This window comes from Chenopodium quinoa, unplaced genomic scaffold (genome assembly GCF_001683475.1).
Source record: "Chenopodium quinoa cultivar QQ74 unplaced genomic scaffold, ASM168347v1, whole genome shotgun sequence".
Lineage (NCBI taxonomy): Eukaryota > Viridiplantae > Streptophyta > Magnoliopsida > Caryophyllales > Amaranthaceae > Chenopodium > Chenopodium quinoa.
Genome location: NW_018742733.1, coordinates 1,822,446 through 1,841,265, shown reverse-complemented (window position 1 = coordinate 1,841,265; position 18,820 = coordinate 1,822,446). Strand labels below are relative to the sequence as shown.

General features: G+C 34.3%; 2 protein-coding genes across 2 annotated transcripts; both read right to left on the bottom strand.

Moving 5' to 3' along the window:
• Positions 1–4,875: 4,875 nt before the first annotated feature.
• Positions 4,876–11,500, bottom strand: LOC110723777 (glucose-6-phosphate/phosphate translocator 2, chloroplastic-like). The gene is made up of 5 exons (XM_021903150.1): positions 10,419–11,500; positions 9,545–9,770; positions 8,759–8,981; positions 7,861–8,074; positions 4,876–5,390 (listed from the first exon to the last, which is right to left on the bottom strand). The coding sequence occupies exons 1-5, from the start codon at positions 10,926–10,928 to the stop codon at positions 5,379–5,381; spliced, it is 1,185 nt and encodes a 394-aa protein (XP_021758842.1). The 5' UTR covers positions 10,929–11,500; the 3' UTR covers positions 4,876–5,378.
• Positions 11,501–13,658: 2,158 nt separating this feature from the next.
• Positions 13,659–17,686, bottom strand: LOC110723776 (rRNA-processing protein fcf2-like). The gene is made up of 6 exons (XM_021903149.1): positions 17,536–17,686; positions 17,062–17,298; positions 16,897–16,957; positions 14,526–14,603; positions 14,289–14,404; positions 13,659–14,190 (listed from the first exon to the last, which is right to left on the bottom strand). The coding sequence occupies exons 2-6, from the start codon at positions 17,274–17,276 to the stop codon at positions 14,022–14,024; spliced, it is 639 nt and encodes a 212-aa protein (XP_021758841.1). The 5' UTR covers positions 17,277–17,298; positions 17,536–17,686; the 3' UTR covers positions 13,659–14,021.
• Between the last annotated feature and the right edge of the window lie 1,134 nt (positions 17,687–18,820).

Here is an 18,820-nt window from a genome sequence, read left to right as displayed (position 1 = left end):
TTTGGCTACAGGTGAGAAAGTCTCATCATAATCAATGCCAAAAACTTGAGTGTATCCTTTGGCAACAAGTCTAGCCTTATATCTCTCTATACTCCCATCTGCTTTGAGTTTCACTTTGAAGACCCATTTACAACCTATATCCCTTTAGGCAAAGGAACCATTTCCCAAGTATTATTATTTTCCAATGCTGCAATTTCTGCTTTCATAGCCTCAACCCAGGAAGGGTCCTGAGAAGCCTCCAGATAACTACTAGGTTCTGAAATACTAGCTATGCAGGCAATTTGAGCTTGTAAAGTAGCAGGAATATCATGAAAAAGAACAACATTACACCAATGATGTGTAATATAAGGTGCTGTGACATAATATTTCATCCAAATGGGAGGCTTATGTGGTCTAGAAGATGATCTGGATTCAGGTAAAATTTCTGTGTTTGGGATAGAAATTGTGTTTGTGGGAGTAGGATCAGGATTTGGTATAGGGGAAGAAGAAGGTGAAGGATTAGAAGAGTTGGTTGATGCTGGAGAGGGTGGTGGTGTATTGTCAAGGATAACAGGTTCTGGTGGATCAGGGAAGACATAATCATCAACATTTGTATTTGTAGGAAGAAAAATAGGTCTTGGTGAGTTTAAAGTAGAAGGGTTAAGATAAGGTAGGTGTTTTTCATGAAATTGAACATCTCTTGAAACATAGATCTTTCTTGAATTTAAATCCATAACTTTATACCCTTTCTGATCAGGTGGATACCCCAAAAACAAACAAGAAGTTGTCCTGGGATCAAATTTGCTCTCGTGTGCCTTCAAAGTTGACACATAGCATAGGCATCCAAATACCCTTAAATGTTCCAGATTTGGCTTATGACCATATAGTTTCTGATAGGGTGTAAGAAATCCAATAGAACTCAGAGGCATTCTATTTATCAACTGAGTAGCACACAATAAACACTTACCCCAAAGAGATATAGGCACATTAGACTGAAAGAACAAAGCTCTGGCAGTTTCTGAAATGCCTGCGCTTTCTTTCCACAACACCATTCTGTTGTGGTGTATCAGGACAGCTTTTATGATGAATTATCCCATGTTTGAGATAGAACTGCAGAATTTGTCCCTCACACAGTTCCTTAGCATTGTCTGTTCTAATGCATTTAATTTGTGCATTGAACTGAGTATGAACCATAGTGGCAAAATGCTTAACAATATGCACATCATCATTCTTATTTTTCATCAAAAAAAGTCCAGGTATGTCTGGAAAAGTCATCAACTATTGTCAAGAAGAAATTACACTTATCATGAGTTTGCACCTTATAAGGTCCCCAAGTGTCTATATGTACCAACTCAAAACAATGAGAAGTACTTATGTTACTAGAATAGAAAGGTAATCTAGACTGTCTTGTCTGAGGACAAACATGACAAATGAAATCAGAACAAGGAGAACAGGACACATTGTTCTGCACATGATGTATTTTAGTGAAAGGCAAGTGCCCTAGTCTAAGGTACCATCGCTTGGCTTCATCAATGTTTGTCACCAAAGCTGATTGTGAATTGATATCCTTATTATGAAGCAAAGACTTATTTCCTTCATCAACAACATATAATCCTGATTCCAATCTACCAAGAACTAGGGAATTGTTCTGAGAATGTCCCTGAATCAGGCATGTATCAGGTGTGAAAGTAATCAAGTTAAAAGACAAATCAAGCACATGTAAAACATTTTTTAGCAGAATGCCATTCTCAAATCTGATTGTTCCTATGTGTTCAACCCTAGCATGTTTACCATTGGCTACAGTAATGGTATTAGGCAGCTTAGTGAAAATTTCATAAGAATCAAAGAGATCAATATTAGAGCAGATATGATCAGTTGCACCACTATCTACTATCCATTTAGAACTAGATCAAGATAGTAAACAAGTACCTGCCACATTGGCTGAGCTGACAGGTGAATACACAAGATTCTGTGCATTCTCAGGAACAGAAGAAGAGCTCTGAATGTTCATGTACTGCATCATTTTGCTGTACTTAGTAGTTGAAATATGAGCAGTCTCAAAAGAAGAAGAATCATCATTCTCAATATCATCACCATAGACTATAGCTGCAATTTTCCTTCCTTTGCCTTTGTATCCTAACTGAACATAATTAGGATAGCCATGTATTTTGAAGCATCTATCAATTGTGTGACCAGACATTTTACAATGATCACAAAAGTAAGCTGAAGGCCTTCTAGCTGATTGAACACTTGTACCTCTTCCAGCTCCTTAGTTAGAAAATCCAGAATTTTGAGAACCAAAATTCTTCTAATAAGAATTAAGAACTGGTGGTCTGTAACTCATGCCTCTCTGCTGATAGTTTCTATTTTCAGCAGAAAATGCCATTGAATTAAAAGCATTAGCAGATTCAGATGAATTGTTGAATTCTCTTTGTTTTTCCTCCTGAATAAGAAGTTTGTAGGCCAAAGAAATATTAGGTAATGGCTGCATCATAAGCAAATTGCTCCTGACATTGGCATATCTACCATCAAGCTTCATTAATAGCTGGATCAACCGTTCCTCCTGTTGTTGCTGAAGAATTTTCTGAGTGAGATTGCAAGTGCAACCAGAACAAGTACATACAGGTATAGGATTAACACCATTAATTTCATCCCAAATACCTTTAATTCGAGTGAAAAACTCAGCTATAGATGTATTTCCTTGAGCTAAATCATGAAGAGATTGCTGGAGAGTATACAATTGAGGCCCAGAACTCTGCGAATAACGATCCTCTAGATCCTTCCATACCTCCCTAGCAGTAGTGAAGTAGATCACACTTCTAGCAATTGTTGTATCTAGAAATCTCAGGATGTAAGAAATGATCATAGCATTACACATTTCCCAAGCATGAAATGCAGAATCAGTAGCAGGAGGCCGAGGTAATGATCCATCAATAAATGCAAGTTTATTCTTAGCTGCAAAAGCAATCATCATACTTCTCCACCATTCGTTGTAACAATCACCAGAAAATTTCTCAGAAACCAGAGGAATCGAAGGATTCTCTGAAGGATGAAGAAAATAAACACTAGAAGGATCTTGAATAAGAGACAACGGTGGATTCAAATTTGCCGCCATGAATGAAAGCTCGAGAAATCAAACAGAAGAAATCAAATGAAAAACCACCAAAAAATTACAGAATAATGCGGAAAACAACAATCAACAACAATCAGAAATCAGAAATCAAGATCGATTGCTCTGATACCATGATAAAATGTATGAACTCAGCAAATTTAGAATTTACAGTAGAGAGAGAAATAGAAGTTTAGAGAGAGAAGAGAAAGAGCTTTTGTTTTCATTATCAGAAGAAAAGAAAATGATGATTGAATTGATTCTTACAATCTTCAATCCAACTATATATATGGACTTAAAACAAAACAAACTTCTAGAAGAAAAGTTTGTTACAAAGAATAATTCTGTAACAGAAATCTGTTATGACCATGGCTGAGCTAGCAATCCTTGCTGGCAATAAAGAAGCGTACAGAGGAAGTTGCAGGATTAATCAGAAGATGAAATGTAATCATCTTCAACACAGGTTTTTATGTATAAATTACAATTTTGTAACATTATTTATATTTCCTCCGCTTTCAAACATTTGCTTCAATATGTATTCTTTTGCAGGAAAAGGTAGGCTTTGTTACAAGGACTGAAACTATTACATCAGAATTCCTCGGAGGATGGCTTCCATCAGGCCAAACCTCACGCCAATGCTAGTCAACGTCTGTCACCCCAATGCTAAGCGATGAGTGACTTTGTAAAACTTCAAATGAAAAAAGGGATAGAAAACTAAGTTGTTTGGTTGTCTTGAGTTTCCATAGGATAAAAAAGCCTTTTTTTTTTTTTTTTTTTTTTTTTTTTTGCGCAAGTGGGTAAATAGTTTAAGGACAGTTATGCCCTTATTAGAGTCATGGATGACTCTAGGAGGGTGTTTGTTTAGGGGGGGGATAAAAAGGGAGGGATAAGAATAAAAGATGAGGATAGAAGATAAATAGTATTGGTTTCGAGGGATGGGGATTAAAAGGGGGTTGAGGATTGGGATAAAAACACCCTCTTATCTCTCCATTTCTATAACTAAGAGGGGTGGTATAAGGAGAAGGGATAAGGGAAAGGGTAGAAGTTAGTAAAAGTATTATTATTATTTTATTATTTATCCCTAATTTATTTCTCATACTTACCAAACATGATATAAAAATTATTCAATTCCCTAACTTTATCCTCCCTCCTTATCCCTCTTATTCCTATCCCTCCAACCAAATGCCCCGTAATTGCCAGAGTCCTACATTCACAATTCCTAGTACTACGTATTTACAAAATCCCACATGACAAGTTGACAACCAAACACAATTGTGTACTTAGGAATTTTTATAAAGAAAGCAATTTTCCATGTATTAGAATTTTCCATGAGAATATATTTCCTACATCAACCAAACAAGGCCTAAAACTAAAGCAATTAACATACCTTCATGTTTCCTTTTAACTATTTATTTTCCTTACATTTATAAGCAGCAAAAAATTTAATCACGCAGGATTTTAAAAAATTACCTTTTAACTATTTAATTTGGAGTATTTGTTTTGTATTATTTGCAACTTTTGAATCATTTAATACAAATGATAACAGACCTCAGCACCAAGAAGACGCATTTGGAAAACTTAATACAAATCCTTTATTAAGCCACCTTTTTTTTTTTTTTTGAAAGACTTTATTAAGCCACCTAGTATGTACCAAGTCTTCTAAAAGAGAGATTTAACCCTACAATTTCATTTGAACAAGGATAAAAATTACTACATATAAGAATAAATTACTAGACAGTAGGCACCATGAACGGAAACTAAAACGCAAGAATGTACTCCGTAACTACTAATCTGGAAACAAAATATACTCATCTCTATTACGAAGAATCATTCATGTACGATACACAATAGTCTAGCAATCAATCCGAACATCTCTTTGAAGGTACTCATAAGTCATAACACAACAGAACAGAATTTACCGGGAAAAAACGCATAAAATACATAAAATCAGTATACTGGGCACTTTTGCACCAAAAGACAGACGGAGGTTTTCAAACTTGTTTTATTTGAAACTTCAAAGATCTTTCATGGGCCACACAAAGGCAGATAAAATTTATCCGCCTCGTCTCCATGCTACGGACGGTTGTGTATGATTATTATAAAAATCCTACGGACGGAGGTACTATCTTATTATCTACAACATGTAAACCAGCCATGCCATGCCAATCCAACCTTATCAAAATCCAGTGGCCTTAAATTCCTGGAAGAAAATATTCAACTTCCACACCACCTAATACCTCTGCTCTTGTAAACACTTTAGCTCTACATTCAACTCGGATATCTTGATTCCTTATTGCTTAGCCTGCAGGATACGAAAGGGTTTACAATTAGTTACAAGTGCCAACCAATTCAAAAGTCGATGTGTTTTGAAAAGGATATCTTTGGAAAATCGGAGCAAAATGGAATTAGTCCTGCATCTAGTGAAAGCTAACAAATGAGAAGTTCAGCATTACGAAAGAAGAAACCATCTCAACATCAAGAAGAAGACACCAGCATAACATTTCTAAAGACGCAAGAGACTAATCAAAAAAGCTAGTTCATTTTCCAGGGATCGATAATTCCATGGTTACTGCTAGCAGTTTATGTGCAATACTTATTGCACTGCTGGGCAGTTTCGTGTCTCAAAGCATGCTTAGGGTGTCAACTACCGTATTGAAAAGCAGTTCCTGCCTATGTGACTCAAGGTAAATCTGATGAACCAAAGCATTCTTATGATATTTATTCAGCCAATCCTTTGCAACAACCAATATTAAATTTTGATGCTAACAACACCACCTGAGTCATGATGGCATTACTGCCATCATCATGCAACTAATGCCACAAGAATCAGTTGACTAACTAACAGAAATTAATTATATAAAAAGTGTGAAGCAACACGCGACTCTTATATGCAGAAAATAGATGAAGCATAACAAAGAAAAAATTACTGTAAAATTTGAAGCAGCCCAACAAATAAAATAAAAAAGTAGGCCAGTCATTTTTTCAAGGTAGACAAGGGATTTGCAAGCAAATTTTAACATCAGACAATCAGACCCACTCACACTAATGTGATTGAGGTACAAGTGCAAAATATTAATAAGCCATCGACTAGCGACTTTAAGGATTCACACTTATTTCATCTCATTTAAATAACAATAGTTAGAGCTAGCTTTAGGACTGATGTTTAGACTTCTTCCATTACAGGTAGCATCTCAGGTAAGGCTTATGTGAGATGTGGGAACACGAGCTTGGGTTAGCTTAACAGATAAAAATTGTTCATCGTAGCATGCAGAGAAGATAGGATAGTTTTAGGAGTGGATTACACAAAAGATAGAAAAAAAAAAAAAAAGAGCTTCAATGATTCACTAGATGTTCAAATTCACAGACTGCCACTCTGCCAAACAGAATTGATCACATAGGAAGAAATATTCACTTTTAATAACTAGGACTTGGGTCTCAGAACCTTCTCTTAAATAACAAAAATACAAGGAAACTACGAAGTTTGTCATTAAAGATAATCATATTGAACTATTATAACTATTTCATTTCAAATCCAAGTGGACCAAGTCTACTTTTTGGGGAAGATACCGAGTTCAAATTCGGAATATAAAGCACATGCAGAGTATTAGATGTCTAAAGCTTCTTATCGAAGAATATAAAACACTTACGCCTGGAACTAGATGAGAAAGACAACATCTATGAATTTGAAGATTCATATACTTGTCTATGTTTATAATATATCCTTATTTAGCAATCAGTCTCAATTCTGAACTGCAGCTATCGCTTTTTTTTTTTTTTTTTTTTTTTTGAATCGTCAAGATCTCCAAATTATGCCTCTTAACTATTGATCTTTCTCTGCAATGGCGGACAACCATGGAAAAAACCAAGAGTTTTTTAACGGGGAGGGATTCAGAGAATCATCACTACATAAGAGATGACAGCTTGCCTATCCTCATTTTTTTGGCACATAAAATAAAACATGCAGGAAATATCTAGCAGCCAATTAAGCTTCAATGGCACTATGTAAGTAATAAGTTAGTATTTGATTCAGGGAACAAGGGCCGAACGAGAGGGGTTCAGAATCAGAGTTAAGAATATAATAGGAGATAAGAGCATCTAGGGCTTTGGACCATATCTAAATTGCAGTTTTGATGCTCATTTAAATAGCAAGTTTTGGTATGTTTAGATTTAAAATTAAAATCTTTGCTTTTGTTTAGAGGATTACTAAGGTTCAGCTGTATGTGGGCTTCAAAGTGGATAAAATTTATCTTGATACAACATAAAAGGAAGCTGAGACTGTCTTAAGGCATTTCCTAACTCAAAACCGTAGTATCATTAAATTCAGAAGAACTACCTTCTCAATGAGTTAATATCATAAAATCACCAAACATAGTAGTAGGCACAATAGCCCGATAGGCAGAACATGGTTAAAACAGTACTTAATTACTAGAGGTTATTTTTGTTGTAGGGAGCGGAAAGAGAGAAGATGGGGGGAGGGGGGGGCGGCCTTTTAGACCTGTCTTCCACATGCTCAGATCAGTAATTAGTACGATCATCAGTTCATATTATTTCAAGAAAGTCATACTGTTTCTGGACATCTAAATGTAATATGCAACTATTATGACAGGATGGAGGGAGTAATTTGATTTATCAAGCTCAGAAAAACCAGCATAATTTCATTAAGAAAGGCCTTAAATCAGAATGTCAAAGAGACAACTCAAAAAGCTTGCAAAATCATCATAATGATATAACCACAAACAAACAACATTTTTATCAAGATCACAGACACTTACCTGAGAATACAAGAAGGTCCCGAATATAGCAATGGCAGCTCCAAGTGCATTTACAGGCTGGACAGGTGTTCGGAAAATGATGATGGAGGAGACAATGACAGATATACGCTTCATTGTGTTCCCTATGCTAAACGTCAAAGGAGAAATTTCATCCAGTGACATGTATGATACTTGATTATAGAGGTGATAAAACACACTTTGGGCGGCCACCCACCTATAGCAAAATCAACAATAACATATTGTTATTAAATGGATGACAAAATCGTTAAATATTTGGAACAAAAATGTAATTAATGTAGCAACACACGGGTATTGTGTAAGACTCAATGGACAAGATCCTACTAATAAGGACAAAACCAAAATATAAAAAGTATGAAATCTAGGAAGTTATATGGTTTAAGTTGGAAATTTTACCAACTCGGGCAAGAACTTTACATGTTTACACTTTAGATATTAATATGAAGTGATTGAAGTCTTCTAATTGAAGTGAAAATTTACAGGTCAAGATACCTCTAAACAGCCTCAACTGAGTAGATAATATGGAGGGAGCGATTACAGAACTCTTTTGTCCATCTTCTGGATATTTTACCAGGACAGGTAGAAATCTGTAGTGGGAAAAACCAGTGCAACCACAAGGTCTACACAGTCCTTGTACTTGATTAGGATATAAATTAATAGTGCCAAGATGTTGAGACAAAGGCAAACCATGCTGACAACTAAATTCCACTGTATTTACACCAATCAATTCTTATGTGCAAAAAAATTAAGATACAATACAAAATATTGTTTCTAATTACAAGAAGAGCAACAAGACAAACAGAGATCCATATCACATACAGAACCAATAGGAACCACACGGAAAACATAAGGGGAAAATCATCGGGAGTAAATAAATTACCAAATAAAGTTGGGTCCAATTTGAGAAACAGCCTTCTCCCATCCAGCAGCCCACATTTGGGGTCCCTCCACGGCGATTGCAAATGGAGTGAGAAGTACAAGAGAGAGAATTGACAGACAAGCGTAGTAGTTCATCCCACTGACAGACTTCCCTTTCATGCCTTTCTTGGAAAATATGTTGCGGAAGACAAATGCCAAATTTGATATCATCGCTCCCATAAAACCTGAATGGAACAAACACATACCAAACTTAGCATTAAGAAAACAACAGAATAGACATCAAAGTGGAAGCCCCTGGCCAACACAAAACTAACAGGTCTAAGTAGAGAACTTCCAAATGCTTGGAATTATGTGTAGACTTGGAAGAAGGAAAAGGTACATTCTATTAAATAGTTCCCTCAGGTGTTTTATTTTCAAGAGTCGCTTATATTTTCATATTTCTAATGTGCAAACACAACATTAGATGTGTGTTCCAAGGGTTGAGACACTATTCTTCAGATTGGGATTATGTAAAAAGCACACAAATTACAGCTATTATTGAATCCGCTGTATGTTAAGAGGCCCAAAAGGCCAGACATGAGTAAATCTGAATAGCTCACGTATTCGAATAAGCTAATTGCTTAAATTGGAATGAAGAACAAGTAAACCCAAATACCATCCTCTCATGAGAGTAATGAGACTCATTCACCATATTAATGTTGACCATTTCAGTATGACCCAAAAATGAGGATTACAAATGAACAAACTTGACCCTTATAGAAATCATGTTGTTTTCTTCTCTCCTTACCAATCATGTTGAAGTTAAGCTCAGTGACAGCTGCAAGCGCGCAACCTCCAATGATGGGAAGCAGTGACAAGTACACTCCTGTTGGAAAGGACTCGCCTAACAAGAATCTTGAGACTACAACACTGAAAGCAGGTTCAGCACTCTTAATTATGTGTGTAAATGAAACCGCGACCTTTGACATGCTGACAGTGGCGGCTACATGTCCAATTGTATGTGCCACAGCAACCTATCAAAATTTGATACAATGAGAAGTCAACAACCAAACCTGGGGACCAAACAGAAATTCTAAGACAGACAGCAACTTCTATCTAAGAAACAAACTAGGTTGTTCTACAACAAATAAGAAGACAAAAATCAAACTGAAATTGTCTTCATTAAACAGCATCAAATTCCAAATTACACTAGAACATTTCAACATTATCAAACAAACAATTCAGCACTTTATGATAGCTACTTTTTTTTTTTCATCAACCACCAACTCATACACAAACCAAACATGTTTCTCATTCAATAAATAAAACAAGAGAGCTGCAACACCATTAATTCAACTTAAGCAGCTACAACACACAAAATTAGAACTTGCATAAATTCCAAATTTTGACCTCTTATATTATTCATTAACTAATTGGAATAACTTAGGATCAACATTATTCATAATAGCAATCAACTAATAATCAAAACAGTAACAAATAAAAAGTTGAAAACCCACATACTAAAAAAACATTTTATTTGAGCTACTCAATTTTTTAGGGGTTATAACAACAAAAATTACACCTTTCAATTTAGGGGTTATACCAACAAATATTACAGCTTTCAAATATAATAATACTAAAAAAAAAAAACAGCAAACTTAATTCAAAGAATAACAACTTACAGGAAGAAGTGCCTTCCAAAAATCAATATCAGTAGAAGGAGCCTCAGCAACCCTAGTTGCCCAAGACACCAACATAATCAAAGAACCCATAGCAAGGGACAAAGTGGAGGTTAACCAAGGGTATGGAAATGCATTCAAAACCTTTTTGTTGTAAATATTAAATACAACATTCAAAGCCCACCATGTTGCAAAGTAAATTCCAATTTTAACCTTCCTAGCAGCTTCACCAGGAAGCTCTACTACTTCATCATCAATGGGTTCTGATCGATCTGCTTCATATGCTTCACACTTGATCACAGATTTTCTCTCCCTCAAAAACCCATTACCAAAACCTAGCCCCTTTACATCAAAATTTGAAAATTTTAGGGGTTTTTGGATCAAAAGATCGGATTTTCGACAAATTTTTGGGGAAAAATTGGCAATTTGGCATGTGGGTATTTGAGATTTTTGCCTCAAAACATTGGGATTTGTGAAAGAAATTGTGGGCTGTTTCAAATTAGTTATCATCATCTCTTCCAAAGATCAAAACTTTTTTTCTTAATTTTGATCAAAAAATGAAATTCGAAGAGTTTGGTGGCTATTAAAAAAAAGAGAAGAACAAGAACAACCCCTTTTGAAGAAAGTAGGTACTAAAGAGAAGAAATCTTTGTATGGTAGGTGATGATAATATAGTAGAAATTATAATAAAGTTGAAAGATATAATACTCAAAAAGCATAGGCTAAATTTATTTGATGATGGTAGGAAAATTAGAACTTTAAATAGCACTATAAGAATTAGTCAAGAAAATAATTACGGAATTTATGGTAAAAATAGGTGGGTTTTTAAGGGTTGTCAAGGAATTTTTAGTGGTAAAATTTAAGACAGAGAGATATTCAGATCTAAACAAGTTTAGTGAAGTTGAGATTACAGACCAAAGTACCAAAAAAACGCAATTGGAGAAGACTTAGGTGGCAATGGGGTAGGTTGTGTTGGGAGTTGGGAAGAAATTTTAATTTGCGTTTAACTAATTTTAATTACTACGGAGTATATGTCTATTGTACGTACTTGATCATTTCATGTCAATTTTTTTTTTTTTTTTGAAAAACCTTTCATGTCAATTATTTTAAATTGATATGAATTTACATTCTTACTATTTTTTTTTTAAAAAAATGAATTAGGTGCATAAAGTATCTTTTCATAGAAGTAAAATGCTAATAGAGAATTGAAATGCTAGTATATGGTCGATGAGGGTTAGGAAGTGTTTTATTTACCTGATTTTCACTTATCTGAATTTAAATGAGTTTATCTAAACTGAACCTAACTTATTTGGATTTATCGGAACGTATTTAAACTTATTTTTCTTGAACTTATCTAAACTAATTTTTCCCTAAACTGAAATTATCCTTATTTGAACTTAAAAAGAACTTAAACTTGTCTAAACTTATAAGACATGAAAAAAGGTGAATATAACAGACTCTTATACACTTAGGGCAAGTTCACATTTACTTAATTTCAATCCAGTTCAGTTCAACTCAGCTCCAATCAATTCAGTCCAGTTCAGCTCCTATCAGTTCAAGATAATTTAAAAAGTCAGGAAAAGAACGAAATATAGTGGAAGTAGAATATTTGAATTAGATTAGAATATTAATCATAAGAAGGGCAGATTAGGACTTAGGAGGCTGTCCTTGACCAAAAGGGCAAAGTCACCGTTATTAATATGATGCTGGACCTTAAAAGCCGTTATTAATATGATGCTGGACCTTAAAAGCATATTCGGTAGCCGACTCCAATATGATTCATCCGAATTTGAAGAAAAAATTCAAATGAATGTTGTGCTAACTCTGAATCAACTTCAACTTATATAAGTGGTAGCTTTAGTTAATTATTGTTGTTAATAAAGGACAAGCCAAAAATATAATAATAGGAGACCCTTATCACGAGAGAAACACCTAATATATCGGAAAAAATAATTAAATGTAACAAAGGTTATTACACATAAACTTTCCTAAAATAGAAATCAATTTTTTTTTTTTTTTTTTTGGGTTTTTGATGAGAGTCGATTCCAAAATTTCTTAAAATCGGAATGGAAGCTCTAACCACTTAAATTGGTTAGATTTTCTAAAAAAGAGAGTAGTTGTCAGCTGTGAATTATCTATTTCCTCTCACAAAACACAATTTTTTAAAAGTTCATATACCTTGTATTTTTCCATAAGCTCCAAGTGAGGAGAGTGAATATCCTTATTGTGTATCTATGATCTTTAACTTATTATGGCTTGATAGTTTCATGTATATTAATGATATTCGTAAGTATTGGAGAGGGGAGACATTATACTTCGTATATCTCTATTTTGTATCTAGTCATGCTTTGCCAGGAATGTGCTAAAATTTGATTGAACGGGAAGGGAATATTTCATCTAATGTTTTATAAATTGGAACTATATTTTACTTCGTATATTTTTATTTATTTTTGACATCAGCGATGTTGTATATTTTTGAAGCATCAACATTTCATGATTTTACTCACGTGAAAGTTAAATTCTTGTAATTTCAATTTGCAGGTAATTTTTTTTATGTGTGAGAAAAAGGGGTCATTAATGCACTGGTAATCTACGTATCACATGAAATGAAATATTGCAGTAGCGCTAACAATTGAATGATGGAAGTGTATGCACAATACATTATATATCCGATGAATACAAAGCATAAAGTCAAAGAACCTAACGAATAAAACAAAAGAGCATAAACTCCAATGAGCATTTCCCTTAAAAAAAAAATTAAAAAAATTAAAAAAAATTTTTTTTAACAACATACCTATAATCCTTTTATTTTTTTTGAAAAAAATCATACCTATAATTCTTATGTTCTTGTTCATTAGTCAGTTTTCATATTCTTTGGTTTTTGGCTTGATATTCAATGGATGCATAGTGAGCACTATTCACACATCCACCTCATAATAATCACAATTTTTTGTTTTTTTTTGAAAAAAAATATAATAACAAGTTTTAATCATACGCATTTGTGTATTCTTGGTCAAATGTTAGTCTGAATAACAAATAATCAAGCATTTTGTAACAATAATCCAAATCTAATGAACTTACTGATTTTGTTGTAGGCCCGACTTTTATAAGTTGAACTCTTTATTAGTTAACAGATCCAACAAAAGTTGGGTGCCTTGTGTCTGCTTGAAGTTTCATTGATTTCTTTTGACTCCATTCCTTGCTTGTTGTTTGACAGATTGAAGTTGGAAGAGCATAAGAATATAGAGTACTCGTATAATGTATCAAATACCATATCAAAGAATCAATACAATTCACTCAGGACACAAATTTTGCACCAACAAATATGGCATCAGACCATTTCCTATTGTCATAATTTCCGTAAACTATTTAAAGTGATACACGAATGTTAATAATACCAAAACAAACTATTATGACTGGTATTAGTCCAGCTTCAATGCAATACAATCTCCTATGCCTAACTACAAGATACTTAAGCAGTCACTGCCCACCGCCCTGCTCCATGAGGTTCTGCAGCTATGTAAATTTGGTTTTGCGGCTAAACTTTGAACTAGTTGCCCCAGGTGTGGAGGCTGAGCAATTTGGTCCAAGTCTCAAATTAGACATTCAAAGTCTTTTAAAGCGCTTATTTTTATTATTTCCAGAAGATTCATGCCTCTGTTCTGACAAATGCCTCTTTTCCTTGGCTCGCTTTAGAGTAAACTTGCCCTTTATCTTCCACTTCTCGTTCCCACCAGGATGCTGATGCTCTTCAATTTCTCTCACCTTGCGCTTCCTGGGGAAAATAAGCATGTGTGTGCATCAGCAAACAGAGAAAGATCTCTAGTTTTGTGACATTCAAAAAAATATAGAGTAACATTTTTCATGACTTACCGGTACTGCGCAAGGGAACTGTCAGCAAGTAGCTCTTCAGCAATTCTATTCTTCCTCTCCTTCTTAGTGAGCCTAGCGGAGTAATAATCTGATGCTGACTCCACTACAGTACCCACCTACATTATTAACATGGTTAAAATAATAAATCAACAGCATCAGCTAAGATATAGACTGCAGTTTTTTTTGTATTAAGGGAATCAGGCTCAATGGCATCAATTCAGGGGATACGACATTTACCTGGAAATATTTGGGCAATGCCTTCAACTTCGTATCACCCTTCTTATAATGTCTTTTTGGATCAATGACATTCCTTAACTGCAAAGATTATTAAATTACTATCAATGTGAGAACTGTGAGTTTGATACACACCCAAATGGGTTAAAACACTGAAATTATAAATGTAAGAGAAGTGTTGACCAACAGCTGGTACAGAAAAATGGACACGTGCTACAGCCAACTAGTATTTAGAAACAACTATAGATTTACTACTAATTTAACGACTAACGACTAACATCATGGTAGACCTTCCTTCCCAATCCAAAACACCTTTATATTCAAAGCCAAAGGTGAACTGACTGATACACTTCTCAATACCAAAGCTTTGCAGCAAACTTTAATAGAACCAAGGCTCTGTTAAAGGAGTTTCTTGATAAGTTTATAGCTTATTCTTATTTATATTGCAATATTTTAGCAGAAAAACGATTCTTCATCTAGGTCATTGGAGATATAATGCGTGTACAGAAAGAGAAAAAGTGCACAAAAGTTACAACTGACATGCAAAACAGTAACAGAGTATTATGAGATGGGAAATTCCCTGTTTCTCACATTGAGAAACGATATTTGTTTCTCATGGGGTCATTTTCGTGAATAAATCAACAACTTTTTCATTATTGTGGGCTCCACAATTGAATAAAGTTGTTGGTTTATTTACGAAAATGCCATGCGAGAAACAATTTTGTTTCTCACTATGAGAAACTAGGACAACCCCGAGATGGGATTAACGGAATATATTCCTTGTTACATGTTTAATGTTCATCACAATATTAGATAATTATGGCAGGATATAGTTTTAAAATGTTAACAAAGCCTTTGAATAAAAAACAATATAGCAATCTTAAAACACATCTGTAATCATTGTAAGCCATCATTTTAACTCGTATTTTCTGAAAAGCATATGAAAAATTATTAATTGCAACTTACGGCTGATTTGAGCTTGCAACATAAAAAGTATAGATTTGTAGCTTTTTGTACCTCTTTCTAAGCAGCCTTGCAATATAAAGTTTTCTAATGATTATTAATTTTACCCTCCCCATGTTAAAAGAGGGCATTCAGATGACGGTATGACATACTACGAATTTCCACATGTAGCATGGCATTTGAGTTCCTTCTATTCACATAAGGAAACTCCACAAGATCATGGCTAAGACTTGGTTCAAGAAGCATGATCACCATTTGGCGACAGTTTAAACTTTAAAATAAAGAAATACAACAAAAATTGCCAAACTTTTGGCAAGGAGGACGGACTGAGGTAATTGTCTTGATATAAAGGTGTATTTGAAGAGTGTGTAGCTACTTAGTATAGACTCATAGCCCTCGGTGTATCAAATCAAGTTTAAGAATGAATAGACTCAAATATAAGTAAAGGATCTAACAGTGAAGGGCGCTTATCTTTTAAGGTTTCAATTGGGTTTTAGTCGACAGAATGGGTCAAGAAGCTAATAGGGAATACCAAGTAAATGCATCGACATAGTTAATTATCTGTTAATAAGTACGAAAGTTCTTTTATGGAAAAGTAACAATCATATAACAATTGGTTTACACTAATGATGTACACCAAGTTCATTCTTCTTTACATGGACGAACTAACAAGGTGAATCCAAAATGAGATACCTTTTTGTTAATTGTTTGTGGATAATATTGTACATTTGTATCGAAGAATGAGACTAAAGCTGGAGTTCATGCTAAATTGGAGAAAATGAGACAAAAGTTGAAATCTTGTCTTCCTCCAATCACTTCTATCTATTGCTACCAGCATGATCTTATTGTTATCTATTCTGAATGCAAACTTTATCTTCAACTAACTGGTAATAAGGCTTTGGTGTTACCGCACAGATTGTTGGACAAGAACCATTAACTCACTGATTGAAGAACTACAATTCCCAATTTCCGACCATTTTATATCTCGAAAGTCATAAGAGTAGAGACAAAAATACTACAATCTACACACCTAATCTTGATCTCACAACCCAACTTCACTGTAATTCTCATCAAATACCAATGCTATTTCAAGTCTAACCTAAATGAACAAAACAATAGCTCAGTTGATAAAATATGGACAAGGGATATTACTACTATAAAATTCAAAAACTTTACCCGATTTTCCTCAAGACTCAAGCTTCAATCGACAAGTATTGAACTAAATTTTGATTATTAATATAAATTCAAGTCCTAACAACACAATCAATCAAAGCCTTAATCCCATAAGAGGGATTGGCTAACATGAACCAAAATTGATTATTCCGTGTAGTCATCGACATGAACCAAAATTCAATTCCTAACAACACAAACCTCCAAAATGAAACCAATGCAGATAATAGAAAAACAATACCTTTAGTAGCTGGAGATCCTGTTTCAACTCTGGCGTAACAACAGGGGCAGGCATATCAAACCTAAAACACATTCCAAAACAAAACCCCACATTAAAAATCACACAAATTTCCCAAAAAATCGATCAAATTTCAAAATTCAAACAATTTGACAGCAAAATTAATACCAATCTGCGCCAGCGGTATCTTTGAGTTGTTTCCGGCGTAGTTTATTGAGTTGTTTAGGGTTATTCGGAGGAACGAATAAACCATCAATAAGCTCTGATTTGGGTTTATACAGTGAGCTGATTTCAGGCGTAATTTGGGTTTTACGAGTTCCAATGGAAGACGAAGAAGCAGTTCCGAATGATGGGATCTTGGGCTCCCATGTCAAGGCCGCCATTGAAGGGTTTAAGAACAATACTCTGCAACAAATTTTGACTTCTTTTTATCAATTAAAGCTCCAAAAATCACATAAAATTCTTCTCGCTTATAGAAATTGACAAAATTGCTCGGTATAGTCTTTCATAAGTTTGATAATTATAAACTATAGTTCAAAAATTTACTTTTGAAAAACCCTAAATTGACTATACTGATAATTAAATTAACGATAAACCCTAGATTGAGAAATTGATAATTGAAGGTAAAAAACAGTATATTACCTAAGAAGCTCCTTTTAATGGAGAAGAGAAAGCTCAGAAGTTGCTTTAATGGAGAAATTTGGAGTACGCTTCAATGGAGGTGAGAGATAGAAGTGGGTGCAGCGTATAAGTGAAGAGCGCTCCAAAAGGTTAAAACTGGAAACATACTCGCATATAATCTGAACCATCGGATCTAAATAATATCATCGGTCATAATTAATTCTCATTTATATTTTTTTATTTTTAAAAATATTTATTTATTGACATAGTTTGACTAGACAAATAAGTCAATGTGTAAGGGATTGTTTAGGAGTTTTGTAGAGCAAAAAGAGTTTTTTTTACAGCATAAAGAGTTGTTTGACCATATACTCCCTCTATTCCTTCGAGGGATAATAATGGCACTTGCCACGATCTGTTCAATCGATTATTGATGAAGGTCGCAAAGTTTTGCAAAATTTTGTCGGAATATTTATGTCTTACATTTTAGCGGAGCAAATTGAATTGTCATAATACTTTCAAAAGTCGATAATCACATATCTAAAACAAGAAAATATCGATAAATTCAAGAATTATGTCCACCTTAGGATTGTAGGTCTGAGACAATACTAAGGAGCTAGTAAGTTTTCCCAGTCTCTTGGTCTGGTTTAATCACCGCGATTTCTAGTAAGTTTTCCCATACATTACTTGTGGAATACTAAATTACTAAGGAGCTATATAATAAAAGTAACGTGTGACTGATGTGAGGCTAATTATTCCATTTCATCAGGCATATAAGTTCTGATTCAGAAACTGCCAGAACAAAATAGCAGTCAAAATCTTCTACATTCTATATATATATATATATTTTTTTATTTTTTTTTGTCAGATACTTCTTAGAGCACATATATAGATAATGATTGTACAAAAAAACATCAGTTGTAATTCTACTGATTACTAGCAGCCAACTACAACTTGCTAGGACCAAGTAAAAATTATAGCAGCAACAATGAAAATTGAAAAATTCGCAAACCCTGTATCTTCTTTCGACAAACAGCATACAAGGCCTCACTAACTGCTAAGCAGTTCCCCTCAAAAAAAAAAAAAACAAAAACTGCTAAGCAGTTCTTCATCATTGGCTCCTTAATATCAGATCCTCCCACATACCATCATGACAGCAACCCTAGAGGTTTAAGCACATTTCTAAGGGCAGTTACGACGTATTACAATCTTGAAGGTTAATTAGTTTCCATTTTAGGTACACACAAAAAAGTATAATTGCTGCTCCTGATACAGCTGTTTTGCTAAGATTTTCAGTATACAAAAATTA